This window comes from Rhinoderma darwinii, chromosome 4 (genome assembly GCF_050947455.1).
Source record: "Rhinoderma darwinii isolate aRhiDar2 chromosome 4, aRhiDar2.hap1, whole genome shotgun sequence".
Classification (NCBI taxonomy): Eukaryota; Metazoa; Chordata; class Amphibia; order Anura; family Rhinodermatidae; genus Rhinoderma; species Rhinoderma darwinii.
The window spans coordinates 303190669-303215655 of NC_134690.1; the positions used below are offsets into that span (position 1 = coordinate 303190669).

The following is a 24987-nucleotide window of genomic DNA, read 5'->3' on the forward strand; positions in this document are numbered from 1 at the left end:
GTATAGTGAGCATTTAGACCCCACGGGTCTTTTGCAGAATTTATTAGAATTAGGCCGTGAAAATTAATATCACAATTTTTTTCAAATAAAATGTTGCATTTTCTCATTTTCACAAGGGATAAAGGAGAAAAAAACAACCAATTTTTGTAAAGCAATTTCTCCCGAGTAAGGAAATACCCCACATGTGGTCAAAAGTTTTTTTCATCAGAAATGAATTAACCCTTTCAGGACTGATCCATTTTTTACTTTCTTATTTTCGTTTTTCACTCCCCGCATTCCAAGAGCCATAACTTTTTTATTTTTCCGTCAATAGAGTGGTGTGAGGGCTTGTTTATTGCGGGAGGAATTGTAGTTTCTATTGACACCATTTAAAGTACCATAAAATGTACTGGGAAACTGAAAACAATAAGAAAATATAGGAAAAAAATCTGAATCCATTTTTTGGGGTTTTCATTTCTACAGCTTTCGCCGTGCGCTAAAAACAAAAACTACAGCGATTTTGGCGGTTTAAATTATTTCAGTTTTTTACGGTGTTCACCGTGCAAGTTAAATAATGGTATATTGTAATAGTTCGGCCTTTTACGGACGTAGCGATACCAATTTAGTTTAACTTTAAACTTTTTTCTTTCTCACTACTAATAACTTTAATTCTTCTACAAATTTTATTAGTCCCCTTAGGGGACTTGAACCAGCGATCATTGGATCGCTGGTAAAATATACTGCAATAATATATTGCAGTTTATTGTTATTCTTACAGGCTTCTGTAACCGCACGGTCGCTGTTCATGTCCGTTAGTCCTGGGTGTCAGCTGTAATACACAGCCGACACCTGCAGCGTATGGAGCGGGCTCAGCATGTGAGCCCGCTCCATACATCAAACCCCGCACCATGGCGTGCTATTAAGTCATAGTGCGCAAAGGGGTTAATGCACAGCGGATGGTGTGAATATTGCAATTTTCCACTGATATGCCATTTTAGTGCATAATATGTTGTGCCCAGTTTGTGCCACTGAAGACAAATACCTCATAAAACATTAAGCGGGTTCTCCCGGGTATGTCAATGCCATATATGTGGGCGCACACTGCTGTTTGGGCACGCTGCAGGGCTCAGAAGGGAGGGACGCCATTTTGCTTTTGGAGCGCAGATTTTGCTTGGCAGTTGTTCTGTTTGGGGTTTTGCTGGTATTTCAGTTTATAATGTGGGGTCATATGTAATCTGTGCGGAGAACATCAGGGCATAATAAGAGGGTATAATAATGTGGTAAATAATAATAATTCATAGATGTGTGGCCGGTGTCGCACTGATAAATGGCGCCCGATCTTATCCGCTTTTGGAACACTCTGCATATTTTGCATCGCCATATTCTGAGAGCTAGAACTTTTTTATTATTTCACCACCGGAGCTGTGTGAGGTCTTATTTGTTGCAGGACAATCTGTACTTTTCATTGGTACCATTTTGGGGTACATGTGATTTTTTTGATCACTTTTTATTCAATTTTTTTTGGAAGCCGGGTGACCATAAACAAGCAATTCTGACAATGTTTTTTCGTTTATTTTTTGCGGCGTTCACCGTGCACTATAAATGACAATTTTACTTTATTCTGCGGGTCGGTATGTTTACGGCGATACCATATGTATATAGGTTTTTTTATGTTTTGCAGCGTTTATGCATTAAAATCACTTTTTTATAAAATAATTTATTTTCTGTGTCACCATATTCTGAGAGACATAACTTATTTTATTTTTCAGTCAAAAAAGCTGTGTAAGGACTTGTTTTTTGCGGGATGGGTTGTAGTTTTTATCGGTACTATTTTCGGGTACATTTTTTATCACTTTTTATTCTCTATTTTGGGAGCGGTGGTGACCAAAAAATAGCGATTCTGGTGTTTTTTTTGGGCTGTTCATTGTGCCGGAACAAATAACATTACAGTTTTATAGTTTGGGTCGTTACGAACGCGGTGATACCAAATATGTGTACTTTTTTTTAACGTGTTCATTTTTTTCCTATAATGAAAGTCTTATTTTTGGTTTAGATAACTAATAACTTTTATTTTTACACTTTTTTTAGAACATTTTTATTACGTTTTTTTACTTTTTTCACTTGTCCCACTGGGGGACATTTAGACTTGCATCTTTGATCGCTGCTAGAGTACATTACATTACCTACGTAGTGTAATGTATTCTAACTGTCATTGTGCTCCTCCGAGGGTTCCGTACATGGCAACCCGGAGGTCATTGTCTGGCCTCCGATTGCCATGACAAGCATCGGCAGGCCCCACAATCACTTTGTGGGGGCTGCCAATGTGCTTCAAACCCATTAAATGTGGCGAACGCAATCTGTCGCCGCATTTATGGGGTTAATTGCCAAAATCAGCGGCGATGGTCCGCTGACCGGCAAGACTGGAGTGTCAGCTGTCGGGGACTGCTGATCTCCCGATTCCCGGACACTGTCCGTTAAGACAGTGTGCCCCGGGAACTACTCCGCAACTGTACATCCTGAGAGAAGCAAGCCCTCTGCAGGACGTACTGTTGTGGCGCAGCGCGTGAAGAGGTTAATAATATTTTTATTAGTGTTCTAATAATAAGGCGGAATTCACACAACAGGGTTTCCCGGCCGGGTGCCGGCCGTTCAAAAATCGGCCGTCACCCGGCTGCATTAGGAACAATAGACCCCTAATGGGGCTATTCACACGACCGATTCTTTGACAGGCTGGGAAAACAGGCCGTCAAAAAATGGGACATGCCCTATTTTCGGCCGAGTACCCGGCCGCCCGGCTCCCATACAAGTCTATGGGGCCGGGTAATACACGGCCATCACCGGAATGTGTCCCGAGTGATGACCGGGTCTACTGTCGCTCGCGCACTCTCTCCTCCTCCTCACAGCGCAGAGTGCATGTGAGGAGGAGGAGGGTCTTTTTTTGCTCCCTGTAGGAGTCGGAATCCCCAATCCCCGGCCGGGGACTAGGGATTCCGCTACAGGAGAAGTGCGTGACTACACTGTCCATATATGGACCCAGCGAAGTCACTCACTTCTGCAGCGGAATCCCCGACTCTATGGCCAGGGATTCCGCTACAGGAGAAGTGCGTGACTACACTGTCCATATATGGACATAGCGATGTGACTCACTTCTGCAGCGGAATCCCCGACTCTATGGCCGGGGATTCCGCTACAGGAGAAGTGCGTGACTACACTGTCCATATATGGAGACAGCGATGTCACTCACTTCTGCATCGGAATCCCCGACGCTATGGACGGGGATTCCGCTACAGGAGAAGTGAGTGACTACACTGTCCATATATGGATACAGCGATGTCTCTCAGTTCTACAGCGGAATCCCCGACACTATGGCTGGGGATTCCGCTACAGGAGAAGTGAGTGACTACACTGTCCATATATGGACACAGCGATGTCACTCACTTCTGCAACGGAATCCTCGACTCTATGGCCGGGGATTCCACTACAGGAGAAGTGCGTGACTACACTGTCCATATATGGACACAGCGATGTCACTCACTTCTGCAGCGGAATCCCCGACTCTATGGCCGGGGATTCCACTACAGGAGAAGTGCGTGACTACACTGTCCATATATGGACACAGCGATGTCACTCACTTCTGCAGCGGAATCCCCGACGCTATGGCCGGGGATTCCGCTACAGGAGAAGTGAGTGACTACACTGTCCATATATGGACACAGTGACGTCACTCACTTCTGAAGCGGAATTCCCGACCTGTGGCAGGGAATTCCTCTCCAGGAGAAGTCAGTGACTACACTGTCCATATATGGACATTGAAGTCAGTGACTTCTCCTGGAATGTGGGGGGAGATGGGTGCAACCTACAGGGGGCTGTTTCGTGGCATCACCTACAGGGGACTTGATGGCAACCCCTACAGGGGACTTGGTGGCATCACCTACAGGGGGCTGGGTGGCATTACCTACAGGGGGCGGGGTGGCATTACCTACAAGGGGCAGGGTGGCATTACCTACAAGGGGCAGGGTGGCATTACCAACAGGGAGCTGGGTGGCATTACCTACAAGGGGCGGGGTGGCATTACCTACAAGGGGCAGGGTGGCATTACCTATAGGGGGTACGGTGGCATTACCTATAGGGGGCAGGGTGGCATTACTTATAGGGGGCAGGGTGGCATTACCTGCAGGGGGCTGGGTGGCATTACCTACAGGCGTCTGGGTGGCATTACCTACAGGGGGCTGTGTGGCATTATCTACAGAGAGCTGTGTGTGGCAACAAATTTAAATGAAATTCATCCGATTTTAAAACAGACAGGGAAAAAAACGGATGCAAATAGTGTCCAAATCGGACGGTAAAAACGGCAACACGGCCCGGAACAGAATCGGAACGGATGCAAATCGGATGCAAACCGGCCAAAAATGGCCGATTTTCCCAGCCGACACTCGGACCCTGTCGTATGAATGAGGCTTAAGGCCTCATTCACACGACAGGTTTTCCCGGCCGGGTGCCGGCCGTTCATAAATCGGCCAGCACCCGGCTGCATTAGGAATAATAGACCCCTAATGGGGCTATTCACACGACCGATTTTTTGACGGCCGGGTACCCGGCCGCCCGGCTCCCATAGAAGTCTATGGGGCCGGGTAATACACGGCCATCACCGGAATGTGTCCCGAGTGATGGCCGGGTTTTCCGTCGCTTGTGCTCTATCTCCTCCTCCTCACAGCGCAGAGTGCATGTGAGGAGGAGGAGTTTATGCCATTCGGACAAATGGCTGTACTATGTACACTGTGTGGCAGGGCCGGGGTGTACAGCAGGTGGAAGGGAGCGCTGCGCTGGCTCACTTCCCCTGCTTGTTTTAAAAGTGCCCTGGCCCGGCGACACCTTCCATGGCGCCGCTAGCAGCTGCTGCTGCTGCGGCTGCTACTACTGTAGCGACGCCACTATAACAGAGCAGGGAGGTATCTCCCCGCTCTGCTATGTGCTAGCCCCACTTTAGCTCCTTGAAGGAGCGGAATCCCCGTGTGTTCGGGGATTCCGCTCCTGGACAGAGCGCTTGATGTCTCTGTCCATATCTGGGCAGTGACATCAGGGGAAACTCCTGAAGCGGAATCCCCGAACACATGGGGATTCCCCTTCAGGAGTTGCCGCTGATGTCACTGTCCAGATCTGCCCGGCCCGGAACGGATGCAAAACTTTATGCAAACCGCCGGGCAAAATGGCCGATTTTACCGGCCGACACTCGGGCGGGACCCTGTCGTGTGAACCCAGCCTAAGGGTAAGTTCATACATAACGTAAATATTGTGCTGCTTATTTGTTGCGGGTTTTCCTCATTGAAATAGCAGATGTTGCTTTTTTTTGCAGAGGAAAAGCAGTGATTACGCCATAAAAAACGTAACTCAGGAAAAAAAATTCTTATACTTAGCCAAAATTCTGTGTTTCTTCATCCAGGCCGGCCTCCTGGGATGACTTTTTTTCCCATGTGACCGCTGCAGCCAATCACAGGCTGCATCGGTCACATGGAATGAAATGTCATCCAGGAGGTCGGCCTGCAGGATGGCAGATGGAAACGTCGCGATGGCTACGTAAGTATGAGGTTTTTTTCTATGTGCAGTCTTCCTCTGAAGGCATTCCGGCCGAAAAACTGCACCACAATTTGGTGCGGTCTTTCGACCAGAATTCGCTGCAGCGCACAGAGTGGATACGCTGTCTGCTTTTACGCAACATATCTACCCTGTGTGAACATACCCTAATAATGAAAAGTTAAAAAAAAAAACCTTTTCCCATTTTTCCTCTAAAGTAATGTCAAAAAATAAACAACATTTGTACACCAATCGAAATATTAAAACATAACATTATTTAACTCCCACGCTGAACGACATAAAAAAATTATTAAAATAGCAAAATCGCTGTTTTTTGGTCACCTCAGCTCTCCAAAAAATGTAATAAAAAGTGATCAAAAAGTTGTAAGTACTAAAATATGGTACCAATATAAACTACAGCTCGTCCCGCAAAAAATAAGCCATCGTACCTCTACATCGACGAAAACATTAAAGTTATATGGCTCTCAGAATATGGTGAAACAAAGCAAAACAAATAGTTCTTTCTTTGTAAAAGTAGTGAAATATAAACAAAACCTATATAAAATTGGTACCACCATAATCATATTGAGCCGTTTTAAATTTAAGTAGATGTTTTTACTGCATGGTGAAAGCCATAGAAACAAAACCTAAAACACAATGGAGGAATCACAGTTTTTTCTAATACCTCCCCACAAACAAATTATTTTTTTTCTGTTTCCCAGTACATTATGTGGTAATTAAATGGTGCCAGTAGAAACTACAACTCCTCCTGCAAAAAATAAGCCTTCAAATCACTCTATTGACGGAAAAATACAAAAGTTATGACTCGTGGAAGATGGGGAGTGAAAAACCAAAAAGCAGAAAATGACTTAGTCCTGAAGGGGTTAATAATGGCAGCAGTTTTAGAAGCATTTTTTGATGCAGTTTAAATTACCAGAAAAATTGTGTGTGTGAAGAAGGTGATGAGGTGCTTTTTTTAACAGCGTTTCAAAAAAAATGCAGCAGTCACATGGGCTGCAGCATCACCCCAGGAGGCCGGCCTGGATAAGAACAGAAGAAAGTGTCGCTATGACAACGGAGACAGGGATAAGTATAAGCTTTTTTCAACCACCGTTTTCCGCTGCTGAGATTCCGCCCAAACACTGTGGGTTTCAGGAGAGATGCACTGTTTTATGCAGCGTATCCACCCTGTGTGAACATGGCCTTTAAGTGAATTTACCATAACAACTTCCTCTGGCAGAGCGTTCCATAGTGCTCTTACAGTAAAGAATCCCCTTCTATGTTGGTGTAGAAACCTTCTTTCCTCTAGATGTAGAGAATGCCCCCTTGTTATAGTTACAGTCCTTGATATAAATAGATCATGAGAGAGATCTCTGTACTGACTTTTGATATATTTATGCATAGTTATTAGGTCACCCCTTAGCCTACTTTTTTCTAAACTAAACCACACTAATTTTAATAATCTTCCTGGGTACTGTAGTCCACGCATTCCATTTATTTATTAAGGCAAAGCATTTTGAGCTAGTGATCAGATTTATAAGCATACTGATACATAGTGAACCAACTAGTAATTGACTGTCTGACCTCTTACAGTAACAAGTTTCTACTGAACAAGGTAGATTTCTAACATTGGTGATACCCAGGTCAAGAATGTTCCCAGCCTTGTCTGTATGCCCACAAGTGGAGATTTTTACCAAAGCGGATCTCAACAAATAAACAACAGGATAATTTGACAGCAGTCCAATGTGTATCCCTGAGAGAGTTACAATCTTATGATGATGTAGTCTACAAAGCAGCAGACAAGAGTGGGAACGTTGTGATCTGGCCGATATATAAATATGAACAGGAAGCCTTTTGTCACTTGAGAGATAAACAAACATATAGTAAATTGACATATAATCCAGTGGGCCTTTTTTCAACAGAGTTATATAGGATCCTAAATGTAGCCCATGAGGGAGGGATAATTTCAAAAAAATATTTTAGATGGTCTGATGGTCTGATGGTCCAGTATCCCAACAATATTCTTTCTCCCCAAGGTAGATGGAATTTCTCTTGATCCTGATATGATTCTAGTCTCGGCTAGTCAATCATCTGAACCTTTAATTGACCTAGACTTTTGATAAACACAAGGTGGATTTTTTGGATGTTGTCATTGAGGTGGATGAGGAGAGATGCCCACAAACTAATGTATTTAGAAAAAAACACATCTGTAAACTCTACTGCTACACGCTACATCGGCACACATGCAATCCACAATTAAAGCTGCCCCAATTGGTCCATTCCTCAGGATGAGATGGATATGCTCGCCTGGGATTAAGTTTGAAAATCAATCTAGGGATCTGAAAGAGAGATTCTTAGAGAGAGGATATAGCCGCAGATATATAAAACAGGGGTATAGACCTGCAAAGACAACTGAACGTAAGTCACTCCTACATCCATTAGGAAACAAAAAAAAATGGGTGAGAAATACAATTAGGTTAATTTCTACATTTAACAACCAGTGGCAAACAATGTAATCCATATTAACTAGGCATTGGCCCATATAAAAAATTAACCCACCGTGGCAATAAACCTATAAAAATAAAAAAGAGCCTAATGACAGTTAGGAGAAGTAGGAATCTCAAAGACATGTTGGTGAAAAGTCACTATGTACCCACACAACAGAACCCATTATTTTCTATGGGTCCTACCTGGGTTTGCTACCCTTGTGGTGACTGTGTTTCATGAGCCAGCATAATTTGTACAACCACCTTTGAATCAATGAGTGATGAGCAGCAATTTAAAATCTATCATTAAATATATATATGGCCCTTTGTGATATATTACGCAACCTGTGGTTGCTCAAAATTATACAAAGGCTTAAAGAGGCTCTGTCACCAGTTTATAACTGCCCTATATTCTGCCTAATCTAATAGGTGCTTTAATGTAGATAAGTAATGTGTTGTTTTTTGTTTTTTTTTTAAACTTTTATTTTTGACAAAGTTATGAGCATTTTAAAGAGGCTCTGTCACCAGATTTTGCAACCCCTATCTGCTATTGCAGCAGATAGGCGCTGCAATGTAGATTACAGTAACGTTTTTATTTTTAAAAAACGAGCATTTTTGGCCAAGTTATGACCATTTTTGTATTTATGCAAATGAGGCTTGCAAAAGTACAACTGGGCGTGTTGAAAAGTAAAAGTACAACTGGGCGTGTATTATGTGCGTACATCGGGGCGTGTTTACTACTTTTACTAGCTGGGCTTTCTGACGAGAAGTATCATCCACTTCTCTTCAGAACCCAATTTGCTGAGAATCCGCTCTGGTCGTCAATTCAGACGCTCGGCACCGTCTCCCTAGTGACGCGTCCGGGGAGCTGCGCATACACGGTAGCGTTTGATGGCCCGAGATGGTATTCTCGCGCTGTCTTGGATCTCGTGCATGCACCGTTGACCTGACATACCATTGGCTTATACCATACAACCTGACTCACTCAGTGTCCTATTTAAAATGTAATATGAACATTCTCATAGTACCCCTTGATAAAGCTAATTACGCAAAACGCATGTCGGGGCGCTTCATGGGCATACAGACTACACTATACCAATGGTAAGACACTTGGCTTTTGATACCTCGTGGGACTGTTCTTTTCTGAATGGTGGTTGGGAGTTTCTGCCACTTGGCACTTTAAACTACAAACTTTATGTTACTTCATACTGACTTATAATCTGTTTGCTAGCCATTTATGCATAGCAAGCATTACCCCCTGCCTGCTTTCCTCTGTGGATATACAAAGATTCTTGTTGCAATGTTTACCAATGTCATCTGCTTTTGTAGACTCACTTGTTTGCATTGACTTGCAAAACTTGTTCCATATAAGGTACCCTACAACCTTTGGACTATGCAAGTGACATCATATTCCCTGTTAACTGTGATGTAATCTTGCATATGACATATACTGATGTGACATTGATGTCCTTTTTCTCTGTATGGCCCTTATACAGTTAATCTTGTTTGGATCTCCTGTATATTTTATAGTACCCAATTTTGGGATTTAATAGAATTGAGATTTTTCTAATTTTATACTATTAATAGTGCATGACTCCTTGTTCTATTTCATATGTATAGTCATTGACAATGTAAATCCATATAAGGCTCATATTGTCATTGCTTCCATTCTTAACAGAGTCATGACAGGTATGATGGATCCATTTTCACACAGAACCCAATGAATCCTGACAGATTTAATTTACATATAATGGGGTTTGACAGGTTTCTGTTGGGGTTTTAGTGTTTTATGGCACAGTGCAGATTTGCTAAAGATTTTGCATGAATTTTTTAAGCCAAAACCAAAATTGGATCGAGAGGAAATACTTTAGGGGTATGTCCACACATAGAATAAATATTGCGGATTTTCCGAAAGTTAAATAAGAAAATCTGCAGTGTAATACAGCAGCAGAGTGGATGAGAGTTGAACAAATCTCATCCACACGCTGCATAAAACAATCAGCTGAAAAAACTTTCATAAATTGACCTGCTCTGGTTTTTTAAAATTCGCAGCATGTGAATTTATGCTGCTTTTCTGATGCGGGTTTTCTCCATTGAATTCAATGGGGAGGTAAAACCCGCAGCAAATAGCAGATGTTGCAATTTTTGCAGTGTAAAAGCTGCGATTCCACTGCAAAAAACGCAACTCAGAAAAAAAAAAAAGATTATACTTACCCATATCTCTCTGCTTCTGCTTTCAGCCCGGCATCCAGGGAATGGCGTTTTATCTGATGTGACTTCTGCAGCCAATCACAGGCTGCAGCAGTCACATGGGATGAAACATCATCCCAGTAGGCAGGGCTGCAGGTCGTCAGAGGTTGGCGCGTTGCCATGACTACGGGTAAGTATAGGCTTTTTTTTTACATGCTGTTTTCCACCTGAAAAACTGCACCACACCAATTTGGTGTGATTTTTTCAGCCGGAACTACCTGCGGCGTCCAGGGCGGATACACGGTGTACATTTACGCAGCGTATCTGCCATTTGTTAAAATACTCTAAGGCTTTCATTTATAAAAAAAAAAGTTCTGTTTAGATTTCGCTCCTGGTTTTGGCTTAAAAAATACATGCAAAGTCTACATCAAATCTTCACTATATATACAGTTGCAGAAATTTCTGGAACTGAAAATCAATTTCATCCGAATGAGGTATTTTCTACAGCAGGTGCATGGATTTGTGCAAGTTCCATTTAGATGAGTGGAACTGATTTTCAGTTGTAGAAAATTTCTATTACAAAATCTGCTGCGTGTGACTACACCTTAAGAATAGTGCTGCAGTCTACACCATTTTGCTGTCAAAAACACCAGAACAGATGTGGTGATAGATTTAACAGAGCTTTAAAGGCTATGCACATACATTCTATCAGTGTGTTTTGTGCAACTTTATAATTCGTTTTTATTAAAAATACATTTTACTTTTTGAGATACAGCTGCTCTGTATCTTGTATACAGAGCAGCTGCATCTTACACTGATTTCTGTACCCATCGGGTCTGCAGGATTGAAGTTCGGAACTTAGATGTGATCGGTTACAGGTGGATCCTGCGTGTCAGACACACAGGACTCGCTGACACTGAACCCGTTAGTCCCGCAGACCTGACGGATTGAGGTCTTAGCGCACGATACAGAGTACAAAGCAGCTGTGTCTCAAAAAGTAAAAATCATTTTTAATAAAAATTATTTGTAAAGTTGCACAAAATATACTGATTGACCTCTTTATTGGAAAAAATAATAATAATTGCTTTAGAAGGTTTACATAGCCCTTACGGAATACTTTATGTATATGTAGAAATATGCTACATAAAAATACATGTCCTTAGTATGAAAAGCAATTGAATTGATGAAACTGAAAAATATCTAGAAACTATTTTTCTCAAATAAATACAGTGACGGTATGTTCACACAGTGCGTTTTCAGGTGTACTTTGTGGTGTATCTGCCTCAAAATATGCCTGAAAAAACAGTAGCTGAACACCTACAAACATCTGCCTATTGAATTCAATAGGAAAAACAGAGTTTCGTGCAGACGGGGCTTTCTTTTACGCAGCTGTTTTAAAAAAAAAGGCCCATAAAAAGACACTTTGTAAAAAGAAGGAGCATGTCACATCAGGAGACGTTTTTTGGAGCGTCAATGGAAAAATGGCTCCAAAAAAAATGCCTGACAAAAAATTTTCAGTTTCAAAAACGTTTTTTCTCTGAAAACAGCTTCGGAATTTTCAGCCGTTTTTGACTCAGCATGTGAACATACCCTCATATATACAAAATAATATTTCTGGTAATTCAGAAATTCAGATTTGTAATTTTTAAGAAATATCATAGAATTACAATTAACATTATTTTTTTTTTCTTGCTTAATTTAAAAATATACCTGCATGAAGTGTGATCATATAGCCAACAAGCCTATGAAATGTAATGTTTTTATCAAGCAGCCTTCTCAGATTTCCCCTGCAACACTAGATAAAAACAAGGAATTATTGATTGTCATACAGTTTATAGAGGGCTATGAACAAGAAACTAATATTGCTATACTTATTTTATACTTACTGCACTAGTTCCTCTGAGGAGGGACACAAAGTTACGACAGACTGGTAGTATTATCAGCATACAGTTGAAGTTCAGACACATTGCAGAAGCTCTTGCCCATGCTAAAGTAGACTATAGAGAAAGTCTTAAGACAAACATGTTCAGAACCGCACAAACAAAATATTCTTTCAGAGTGAACTCCTACAACTAAAAAGAAATAGGTGCATGGCACTTTGTGTACATATGATGGGACAGATGTTTTTTTGGCGCTGATTTTGATGCGGAAATCGCCTCCCATTGATTTCAAAGGGAAGCAGAGGCGCTTCTTTTCCCAGGCGGAAAAAAAAACGGCATGTCCTTTCTTGCAGCTGTTCCGCCTCAATGGGAGCAGCGTTTTTTGCCCACGGTCCTCAACGGCCTGGGACGAAAAACACAGCTAAAAACAAAGTGAAAACCATGGCAAAAAGCTCAGGCAGGTCAAAATCTGCCTCAAAATTCCTTCAGATATTTTTCTGCCTGCAAATTACTCTGTGTGAACTAGGCCTTGAAATACAGCTGTCTCCATAGAAATAACTTTAATAACACAGATGTCTCCATAACCTATCATTACAACTCTAAACAATACCGTTAAAATGTATTTGTTTCTAAAGGGGTACAATGAAACAGTCTTAAATTTCCGATTTCCTGTTTTAAAATGCAACACATCTGTGATCCTTTCAGTCCAATCTGAAGGTAACCTGTCAGGTGATTTCTGCTGCCCTATTTAAAAGACAACGTATGATAGAGGGATAGATGTTGAGCTCTTGGATATCTAAGTTTATGTGATTTGGTGCATTCTTTCTCAGTAAAAAGCAGAGTAAGGCTATGTTCACACGGAGTATTTTGCAGGAGGAATATCTGCCTCAAAATTCAGTTTGGAAGTTTGAGGCAGATTTTCCTCTCCCTGCACGCCGATTATCGCGGAGTATTTAGCTGCGTTTTTCGCCCGTGGCCATTGAGCGCCGCGGGCATAAAACACTGCGAAATACGCTTTCTCTGCCTCCCATTGAAGTCAATGGGAGGTCAGAGGCGGAAACGCCCGAAGATAGGGCATGTCGCTTCTTTTTTCCGCGAGGCAGTTTTACTGCTCGCAGGAAAAAGACGCCGACACCTCCCATTGAAATCAATGGGAGGCATTTTTGGGCCGTTTTTGACGAGCTTTGTGATGCGGTTTCCGTGTCCAAAAACTCGTCAAAATACTCTGTGTGAACATAGCCTAAATCCTGCAGGACTCCTAAGAGAAATATTGAGGATCCTGCTTACCCCACCCACACACAGTGATTGACAGCTTTCCCTGTATCAGTGTGTGCATAGAGAAGGTTGTCAATCACTGTGTGTAAGTGGGGTAAGCAGGAATCTCATTGTCCTAGGGGTCCTCTCAGGATTTACTCTGCTTTTTACTCTGAAATCCCGCTTCAAATCATATACACTAAGGGCGGGTTCACACATAGCGGAATTTCACTTAAATTCCGCTGCGGACACTCCGCAGCGTTAATCCGCAGCGGAGCCGTTTCTCCATTGACTTTCACTTTAATTTAGCAGTGTTCGTTTACACGATGCGTACAATTCCGCTGCGGAGCATAGGCTGCGGAGCGGAATTTGGTGTCCGCAGCATGCTCTGTCTGTTGCGGAGCAGTGGCGGACTGGTTGCGGACTCATGGCGGAATTTCTCCATTGACTTCAATGGAGAGTCAAAATTCCGCAATGAAGTCCGCAGATCTTATGTGTGCTGCGGAGCGTATTGTTTTTACTACCATGAGATTTCTTCATTCTGGCTGGACCTATGTATTTCTAGGTCTACAGCCAGACTGAGGAAGTCAATGGGGCTCCCGTAATGACGGGAGCGTTGCTAGGAGACGTCTGTAAATAGTCACTGTCCAGGGTGCTGAAAGAGTTACGCGATCGGCAGTAACTGTTTCTGCACCCGGGACAGTGACTACCGATCTCAATATACATGTATCTGTAAAAAAAAATATAAGTTCATACTTACCGAGAACTCCCTGCGTCTGTCTCCAGTCCGGCCTCCCAGGATGACGTTTCAGTGTAAGTGACGGCTGCAGCCAATCACAGGCCAAGCACAGGCTGCAGCGGTCACATGGACTGGAGCGTCATCCAGGGAGGTCGGGCCGGATGCCGAAAGAGGGACGCGTCACCAAGACAACGGGCGGTAAGTATGAATTTCTTTGACTTTCACTAGGGAAAGTGCTGTCCCTTCTCTCTATCCTGCACTGAATAGGGAGAAGAGAAGCACTTTTCCTGCAGTCCGCAGCGGCCAGTCCGCATCAATTTTCTGCACATTTTGTGCAGATCCGCTGCAGAATCTGCAACGCAGATTCTGTGCGGCATTGATGCGGACAGTTGCGGAGGAATTCCGCCATGTGTGGTCATGCCCTTAATACTGTATATCAGAGAGCTTAGCTTCTATCCCTATGTCACATGATGTCTATATATAGGGCGACAGAAATGCAAATTCCAATGCTGATTGCCGAGAATGGCACAGTATGTGATAACTTTATCCTATTTCTTCATACTTTGGTGGGGGAAAGTTATTAGGGGGATGGACAGCAGTGCATGACTATGGAGGATATAAGTAAGTTGTATTATAAAAGCACTTTAGCTAGCACATTTTTATCTGTACTGCTCTGGCCAGTACATTTGTATGAATATTGCACTGGCTAGCAGACTCTGTGGGCATGTTATAAAAAAAAAGTTACTTTTTTTGGACACAGCTATGGGCCTAGCTCAAAATTGTGGATAATTCTGTGGTGGGTACAAAGGTGTAGGTTATTCTATGTTGAAATGTTATTACTGTGCTGGCATTAGTGTTTATCACCCATTGTGCATGTACTACGTGAGGAAAGTCTATAATTCTGGTGTGTTGTGTGCAGGGCCGGCCTTAGGGTAGATGGCGCCCCGTGCAAAATTATCTATCGGCGCCCCACGCCATTATAAAAAATTCCCCATAAAAATGCATAATTCCTCCCCACAGTATAATGCCCTATATAGTGCCCCCACACAGTGTAATGCCCCTTTAGTGCCCCACACGCAGTATAATAATATTTAATAATGTAATATGTTATAACGCCGTCAAGGACACAGTATTTTGTCCTCTAATTGTGCCCACACAGTGTTATGCCGCCTAAGTGCCACACACATTATATTGCCCCCTGTAATGCCCCTACACAGTATGATGTCCGCTTAGTGGCCTCCACAGTGTATAATGCCCCCACAGCCCCCCTTGTAGAAAGTGCCCCCTGTAGATTGTGACAGTGCCATGATCCCCCACCTCCTCCTTGTAGACAGTGCCATACAGCCCCCACCTGCCCCTTGTAGAGTGTCATACAGCCCCCACCTGCCCCTTGTAGAGTGTCATACAGCCCCCATCTGCCCCTTGTAGAGTGTCATACAGCCCCACCTCCCTCTTGTATACAGTGCCCCCCACCTCCCCCTTGTAGACAATGTCATACAGCACCCACCTCCCCCTTGTAGAGAGTGACATACAGCCCCCACATCCCCCTTGTAGACAGTGCCCTACTGCCCCCCACCTCCTTGTAGACAGTGCCATACAGCCCCCCACCTCCCCCTTGTAGACAGTGCCATACAGCCCCACCTCCTTGTAGACGGTGCCATACAGCCCCCACCTCTCCTTTGTAGACAGTGCCCCCAAACAAAAAAAATTGTACTCATCTAGGCCCCGTTCCCACGACGAATGGAGCTGATCCACATGCTGATGACAGGATCCTTGCGTAGGCCGGCTTGATCCAGAGATGTCATCACGCCGACTGCGCAGGGATCCTGTCCCTGTACCTCATAGGCTGCAGGCGCCTCTGTAGCCTGGTACAGAGTTTCCCAACCTTTTCAGAATTGAGGCACCCCTGGAAAAAAAAAAATCCTCAGGGCCCCCCTACCAAAAATTGTTTAGAGAAAGACAGAAAATAGCTAAAAATAAGCACTACATTCTTAGGATATGTTCACACAGGGTTTTTTGTAAGGCAGAAAAAAATCTGCTTTTGAATTGACAGCGTTATTTGATGGGGGTTTTTTTGCGTTTTTTTTTAAGCCGTTGAAGCGAATGCAAAAGACGCAGCAAAAAAAAGCTCCAAACGAGCGCCACAGCTATTTTATTCCTACTATTAATTTCAATTGGAGGTCAGAGGTGGAAACCACTTGAAGACCATCAGCCCCCCACTCACAGTGAAATAACCATCTGCCCGCCACTCACAGTAAAATAGCAAAAAGAAAAGGATAGAAAAATGTATTTTCCCTCTGGCGCAGCCTTAGTTGATGGATTCACTCGTATGGAGAAATAGGTAAAAACGGGCTTTATTTGAAGTACAATTACAACAAAAAGTTTTGAGATCGAACAGATCTCTTCCTCAGGTAGTGTACGAGTGTTTGACATTAAAAAACAGTCTCTGCTTTATATCACAGACGGGGAGTTAACTGTGGAATAGCTACCGCGTTAACTTTAACAGGTCAAACGGTCGTAAAAAGAATAGGGATGTATAAACATATTAATTTGTTATTGCTGGTTAAAAACAGAGTTGATGCATTTCAATAAAATAGTAGAACCAAATACAGTGTAAGCAAATTATTTTTGTCATATATTAAAACATAAACATAAAAATAGTTAAAAACAGACGAAAAAAATGCTGATGTTAAAAATTACAAAAACAGTTTCTCATATCAAAGGAAGTCATATAAACATTATGTACAATCATCTAAAATTTGATAGATAGAATTGTAGCATTGACTATGGTGTGGAAAGAGATGAAAGTTGATTTTTATGATACTTCGACAGCTTTATAATGGATGAATAATTATTTATTTGTGTAAAAAAGACTATAGAAGCAATAACAATATTTTTTTGTATTATAATTCGTTATTAGTAGTGAACTACTTGGTTTCTATTATAATTGTTCGTTATTTGTACAAAAGATTAGTTTGCCATATTTTTGCGCTTGTGTATGATTGAAGAGGAGATATAAAAAGTCGAGATAAAAATGATACATTATTATTAAAAAATGAATAATATATTTGTAAGGGTATGTTCACACGAGGGCGTCCGTTACGGCTGAAATTACGGGGATGTTTCAGCCTGAAAACATCCCCGTAATTTCAGCCGTACCGGCATGTGCAGGCGCTTGAACGCCGCGTCAATTACGGCCGTAATTAGCGCTGCTATTCATTGGAGTCAATGAATAATGGCTCCAATTACGGCCAAAGAAGTGACAGGTCACTTCTTTGACGCGGGCGTCTATTTACGCGCCGTCATTTGACAGCGGCGCGTAAATATACGCCTCGTGTGAACAGACAAACGTCTGCCCATTGCTTTCAATGGGCAGATGTTTGTCAGCGCTATTGAGGCGCTATTTTCAGACGTAATTCGGGGCAAAAACGCCCGAATTACGTCCGTAAATAGGCCGTGTGAACATACCCTTAAGGTTCAATGACAGTTTCCATTTTTTCATTAAGTCCTTCTTTTACTAATGTTTTTAATTTATAGATCCAGAAGTTTTCTCTATTACACAAAGACGCAAATCTATTTGTATTGCATGTGGTTATTTGTTCAATGGGGATAATTTTGAAACAATTAAAATGACTACTGTGTAACAGCGTACAATGTCTGGAAATACTGTGTAATATAAAATTATTCTTGCAATTTGACCGATGTTTATTTACACGGCAGTGTAATTGCTGTGTAGTTCTGCCTTCATATTGTAAGCCACAGTGGCAATTTATTAAATAAATGACATATTGTGACTGGCAGTCTAGGTGGTTTTCAATCCTATACGTAATGTTGGTTTGGTTTGATGTAAAAGTATCAGTTTCAGTAATCAATTCACAACATAGGCATCTTGAATTGCTGCATTTCAAACAGCCTTTTTTATTTTGTTTTACAATAGCTGATAATTTGATTTCATTTTTCTTGTCTTGAAAAATTACCCGACTAGGTGCTAGTATGTTTTTAATAGTTTTTGCCCTCCTAAAAGTGATTTGTGGCTTTGTTGGTAGGCTCTGTTTCAAGTAAGGGTCTCTTTGTAGGATGTGCCAGTGTTTACCGATGATATTCCTGATTTTATTGTGTTCACAATTGTATTTTGTTATAAAATTGAAAGAAAATTTGTTTGTTTCTTTACTGTTTATTATTGCTTTTTGTGGTTCAGCAATTTTGACACAATCAAGTTGTTCTAGATCTTTTGTTTTTTTTTATAGGCATCGGATAGTAGGGTATGAGGATAGTTTTTCTCTCTGAAACGTTTGTAGATAATGCGACTTTGTTTGTTGAAATCAGTATTTGATGTACAATTTTTTCTGATGCGCATTTATTGGCTGTAAGGTATGTTATGTAGCCATTTGTGATAGTGGCCACTTTTGTAGTCCAAATAACTATTACTATCTACTTTTTTGAAATGGGTACGTGTAATTATGTTTTCTTTCGTTTTTGTGATCACTAGATCTAAAAATTGGATCTCCTTCTCTTGGATATTAAATGTAAAACTAATGCCCCATGTATTATTGTTCAGTGAATTACAGAAAGACAGAGTAGAGGTAATGTCTCCTTTCCATATAATAAAAAGATAGTCTATAAATCTTCTAAAAAAAAGTAATATGTCTGGTTGCCCATACGTGTTGCCAAATATGTATCTCCTCAAACATGCCCATGAATATATTGGCATAGCTAGGTGCTACTCGAGTACCCATAGCCGTGCCTCTTATTTGGTGGTATACTCCACCATCAAAAGTGAATATATAGTTTTTAAGAATGAACTCCATGCTATCGATTAAAAACTCATTTTGTAATGGTAATAAATGGGGTCTCTATTAAGTTTAGTTTTCAGGTTTTTCAGACCTATTTCATGCTCAATATTTCTATAGAGAGAATTAACGTCTAGGGTAATGAAGAGCAAGTTGTCTATAGCAGTAATAGGACTAAGTTCCCTTATTAATTGTGTTGAGTCCTTCAGATAACTCGGAAATTCTATGACATATTTCTGGAAGAGTAAGTCCAAATAGTGGGACAAGTGGCAGGTGGGTGATTGGATCCCTGAGATGATAGGTCTGCCAGGTGGTTTTCTAGTAACTTTGTGTATTTTTGGCAGATGGTAAAAAAATGGCATATTAATATTAGTGGGGATTAGATAATTTTTTTCTTTCTGATTTAGGATTTTATTGGAAAAGGCTCGATTGATCAGAAGCTTAAGTTTTTCTATTATTGTTGAAAGGGGATTGTGAGTTAGTTTTACATAATAGTTTACGTCTGATAAAATTCTGATAGCCTCAGAATGATAATCTACGGTATTTTGTATGATAGTGCCTCCTCCTTTGTCTGCTGATCTAATAACGATATTATTATTCTTTTTTAAAATTTTTGAGGACAGTTATTTCGTTTACGGTTAGGTTACTTTTCCTAACAGATTTGTCACAGTCAAGGCTTTCCAGGTCCGTAGAAACCAGGTGGTAAAAAGTATTGACAAAATTCCCTTGATTACCTATAGGATAGAATTGACATGAGGGTTTTAAATCAGTGTGTATAAAAGGATCGATTACTGTGGTTTCTGAAGTGATCTCTTTGTTTAGAGAGGTAATTTCGTTAGACAGTGTAGTCTTCGTGGCTAGGATTTCAAAGTTTCTATGTATAGTCAGTTTTCTGGTGAATTTGTGTAGGTCTAGAAAAGCTCAAATCCATTGCTGTTAGCGATGGGGCAAAATGATAATCCTTTATTTAGGAGAGTTGTTTCTGCACTGTTTAAAATATGATCCGAAAGGTTGAATATAGAGGTAAATTCTAAAGTAGGGGTTTGTGTTACGGTTTTTATTTTTTTATTTTTGCCTCCCCTAGTTCCTCTGAAACATTTTTTCTTTTTTCGGATGGAAGAAATGAGTGATGGTCAGTGGTTGTGGGTCTTTGACCTTCAAACAAAGGGTTTGTTGTGAGGTAGATGGTGGAGAACCTTCTGTACTCATATTAGAAGGGAATGCTGAGGTTAGAAAAGGGACAGACATATTTGTGCCTGCTTTAGTGTTATCTATGATAGTATTAATTATATTGTCTGGGAAGTTTGTGGCTTACCAGGGGCGTAACTAGGAAAGACTGGGCCCCATAGCAAACTTTTGACTGGGGCCCCCCTCCCCTGGGTGTCACACAACCCCCCACCCCTTGTAGATAGTGCCTTTTTTACAGCCCCCCCTGTAGATAACACCATACAGCCCCCCTCTGTAGATAGCGCCATACATCCCCCTGTAGAGAACGCCATACATCCCCCTGTAGAGAACGCCATACAACCCCCCTGTAGAGAACGCCATACAGCCCCACTGTAGATAACGCCATACAGCCCCCCCTGTAGGGAACGCCATACAGCCCCCCCTGTAGAGAACGCCATACAGCCCCCCCTGTAGGGAACGCCATACAGCTCGCTCCCTGTAGGGAACGCCATACAGCCACCCCCCCCCCTGTAGGGAACGCCATGCAGCGTCCCCCCTCCCAAAAAAATGCAACCTACAGTGTGTCCTACAAAATACATGTGTCCCCTCTCCACAGGATCTCCACAGGATAGGGGATACATGAGTGATCGCTGGCAGCGATAGGGAGAACGGGGGACTGAAAGTCCCCCCAAGTTCTCCATGACTAACCTCTGACTTCCGGCGTATGCGCAGCTCAATATAAATGAAAGGAGCACTGGTCACGCGTGCGCACAAGCACGACCGGCGCTCCATTCATTTCTACGGAGCTGCCGACACAGACCCCGGAAGTCCGAGGTTTGTGATGGAGAACTTCAGGGAACTTTCAGTCCCCCGTCCTCCCTATCAATGCCAGCGATCACACATGTATCCCCTATCCTGTGCATATCCTGTGGAGAGGGGATACATGTCTTTTGCTCTATTTTGCGCCTTCAGGACCAGACACTGTTTAGCCATTTTTAGCACGTGTTATTTAAATGGCTATAACTTTTTTATTTGTTGGGCTAATGACGTGATTTTTGCGATGTTTTTTTCCGTAGATAATGCAGGTTTCTTTTTTTAGCATTTTCATACACACCTTTTTTGCTATTTTAGAATTTTTATTTATAGAGTTTGAAAATAATAGTAAAAAAATAAGCTTTTTTACATTTCAGCTATTTTTTTTGGGGTAATAACATAGTTTTACCCTAAAATAGACCTTTTATTTGTGATCGTCATTGTCTACCGTAAATATATTACATGTCTATATTAGGGTAATTGGGTCAGCGCTAGCGTTACAACAATGATTGGCGGGGGGGAAAGTTTTTTTTGGGGGGTGGGTATTTTATGTGTATTTATTATTTTAATTTTTTTTGCACTTTACTTTATTATTTTTTTATTACTATGGTCTGTCCCACAAAGGTCAAAGAAGACCTTTGGGGAACTTTATATATATTTTTTCTTTCTTTTACACCATGTTTTTCCACTGTAACTGGAGCTGCACAGCAGCCCCAGTTACAGGGGAAATCAGCCCTCTCATAGTGACGATTGTCACTAATAGGGCTGTGCTGGGTCTAGTAAGACCCAGCAGCAGTCTGTCAGTAACGGCACCCGGTGATCATGTGACCAGTCACATGATCACCGGGAGGAATAGAGACAGCGGCGCGGGGCCGCTGTCTCTATTCCTATACACAGCGTTCATTGAGCGCTGTGTAAAAAGACATCGGAGAAGACAGAAGCAGCTAAAGCTGCTTCTGTCTTCTCCTCAGGGTCCCCGGCAGTCACTGACAGCCGGAGACCCGACATTCAGCTGCCCGATCGCGCGGGCAGCAAGTTAAAACCCGAGCCATAGAAAGTCTATGGCTCGGGTTTTAAGGACTCTGCCCGCTGGCCGTAAAAATACAGCCAGCGGTCGGGAACCAGTTAATGGCAGAGCGGGGAGATACCTCCCTGCTCTGCCGTAGTGTTCAGTGGCGTCCCGCTGTAGCAGCCATAGCGGCTGCTAGCGGAGACTCCGGCCATGGTGGGGGCCCGTGGGGGCCCGTGCCGGACATAATGTTTATATGACTTCCTTTGATATGAGAAACTGTTTTTGTAATTTTTTAACATCAGCATTTTTGTCGTCTGTTTTTTTCTATTTTTATTTTTATGTTTTAATATATGACAAAAATAATTTGCTTACACTGTATTTGGTTCTACTATTTTATTGAAATGCATCAACTCTGTTTTTAACCATCAATAACAAATTAATATGTTTATACATACCTATTCTTTTTACGACCGTTTGACGCGTTAAAGTTGACCCGGTAGCTATTCCACAGTTAACTCCCCGTCTGTGATATAAAGCAGAGACTGTTTTTTAATGTCAAACACTCGTACACTACCTAAGGAAGAGATATGTTCGATCTCTAAACTTTTTGTTGTAATTGTACTTCAAATAAAGCCCGTTTTTACTCACCTATTTCTCCATACGAGTGAATCCATCAACTAAGGCTGGGCCAGAGGGAAAATCCATTTTTCTATCCTTTTCTTTTTGCTATTGACACGTCAAGCCTGTTCTCAGTCCTCGAATTGGATCCCAGGCTGCACCTCATTCTAGCTGTCATCGTCACAGAAAGATCTTCTTTTCATACGTCTGTGGATGTTATGCTCCTAGCATAACTCGGCAAGGTGAGCATAACCTTACTACCCTACATTGAATCAGTAATCCCACTGGTTCATGCACTATTGTGCACTTTGTGTTTTTCTTTTGTATTCTATACTCACAGTAAAATGACCATCAGCCCCCCACTCACAGTAAAATTACCATCAGCCCCTCCACTCACAGTAAAATGACCATCAGGCCCTCCACTCACAGTAAAATGACCATTAGCCCCCCACTCACAGTAAAACAACCATCAGCCCCACACTCACAGTAAAATGACCATCAGCCCCCCACTCACAGTAAAATGACCATCAGCCCCCCACTCACAGTAAAACGACCATCAGCCCCCACTCACAGGAAAATTACCATCAGCCCGCCACTCACAGATGCCCCCTGTAGATAGTGCCACATAGCCCCCTTAAAGGTAGTGCCACTCACAGATGCCCCCTGCAGATAGTACCACACAGCCCCCTGTAGATAGTGTAACATAGCCCCCTTGTAGGCCGTGCCACACAGACCCTGTAGGTCGTGCCACAGAGCCCCCTGTATGTCGTGCCACACAGTCCCCTTGTAGGTAGTGCCACACAGCCACCTGTAGGTAGGGCCACAAGGCCCCCTTGTAGGTCGTGCCACACAGCCCTCTTGTAGGTCGTGCAACACAGCCCCCTGTAGGTCATGCCACACAGCCCCCTGTAGGTCGTGCAACACAGCCCCTTTGTAGGTAGTAGGGATGTCACGATACCTGAATTCGGACTTCGATACCGATACTTCGTGTAGTATTTGCGATTTCGATACCAAAACGATACTTTGCCAACAGTAATAAAAAAAAAAAAAGTTCTTCCATTTTCTGATGTGAGGCACGTGGTGTGATGCAGAATTTAACCTCCATTTGCCTCACATTAATTGTAAATAACCCCATCATGTTTCTCAGTCATGATGGGTTAGTGTGTGAGGTAAATGATGGGGTTAATTACTATTAATGTGAGGCACATGGAGGTTAAATTCATCACATCTTGTGCCTCACATTAATAAGTGAAAGAAGTTTTTATTTTATTTTTTTACAGCGTACACATCATAAATGTTATTTTAATGTTTATTGTAAAAAAAAAGGCGTATATGTATTTTTTTTAATTTAATATTACTTTATGTTTTTGCTTTATTTTGAAACTTTAATATACTGGCATATATCAGATATATGCCAGTACATTAGCTTGTGTATGTATAGTACACAGGCAGTTGCTAGGACATACCTAAGTATGCCCTTACAACAGGAAATATGGTAAGACGGCCCTGGGGTCCTTCAATAGACCCTTGGCTGTCTGCCCATATATGGTATGGCCCTCGATCGCATCACAGGAATTCCCTGTGACGCGATCCAGGGGCATCCCCCCTCCTCACTTTCCCCTGAATGCTGCAGTCAGATGTGATAGCAGCATTCAGGGGAATAGCGGCGGATATGAGAGGTTTCTCTGATCTCCGCCGTTATAGAGCGGGACTGCGGCTGTGTAATACAGTCATTGCCTCGCTCCTGACATTAAGTGCACGCGCGGTCAGCATGAGGTGATGCGGCCGGCGCTGCACTACTGAGCGGTGGCGCAGACACCGAAGGCAGAACACGGGGGTGTTTTGCAGTGCGGCTACCATGTTCTGTCTTCAGTGCCGCCGCTCATTAGTGCAGCGCTAGCCGCATCGCATCATCCTTACGGTGTGCTCTTGTCAGGACTCAGGGGTGGGGCAATGGCTGTATTACACAGCCGCAGCCCCGCTCTCATTCACCATGTATTACTATACTTAGCTGTGTGGCCGCACAGCTTAGTATAGAAATACATGAAACAACGGTATCGAACCATTTGGGGATGCACAGTTTCGAAACCGTATCGAAGTTTCAATGAATTGTGCATCCCTAGTAAGTAGTGCCACAAATCTCCCCCTTGCTGCACAACCCCCTTGTAGGTAGTGCTACACAGATCCCTTGTAGTGCCACACACCCCCTTGTAGGTAGTGCCACACAGCCCCCGTGTAGGTAGCACTCCCTTCCTATAGATAGCACCACTGTAGCTCCCTGTAGCTGGGGATTCCGCTCCTTGACAGAGTGCTTGATGTCTCTGTCCATATATGAACAGTGACATCAGGGGCAACTAACTCCTGAAGTGGAATCCCTGTCCACAGCGTTGGCGACGCTGTGACTGGCGATTCCACTCCAGGAGAAGCCCCTGACGTCTCTGTCCAGTTAGTCAGGGGGTGCTATCTACAGGGGTTCTGCAAAAAAATC

At 42.6% G+C, this 24987-nt stretch overlaps 1 protein-coding gene across 1 annotated transcript in view; it reads right to left on the reverse strand.

The window, feature by feature from the left end:
- Nucleotides 1-24987, reverse strand: part of NOX3 (NADPH oxidase 3) — a 159179-nt gene that overhangs the window by 102892 nt on the left and 31300 nt on the right. The window contains exons 5-6 of the mRNA XM_075863737.1: nucleotides 12113-12223; nucleotides 11937-12021 (exon numbers count right to left, since the gene is read on the reverse strand). Coding sequence (XP_075719852.1) covers nucleotides 11937-12021; nucleotides 12113-12223 — 196 coding nt within the window. The remainder of the gene's footprint in view (nucleotides 1-11936; nucleotides 12022-12112; nucleotides 12224-24987) is intronic.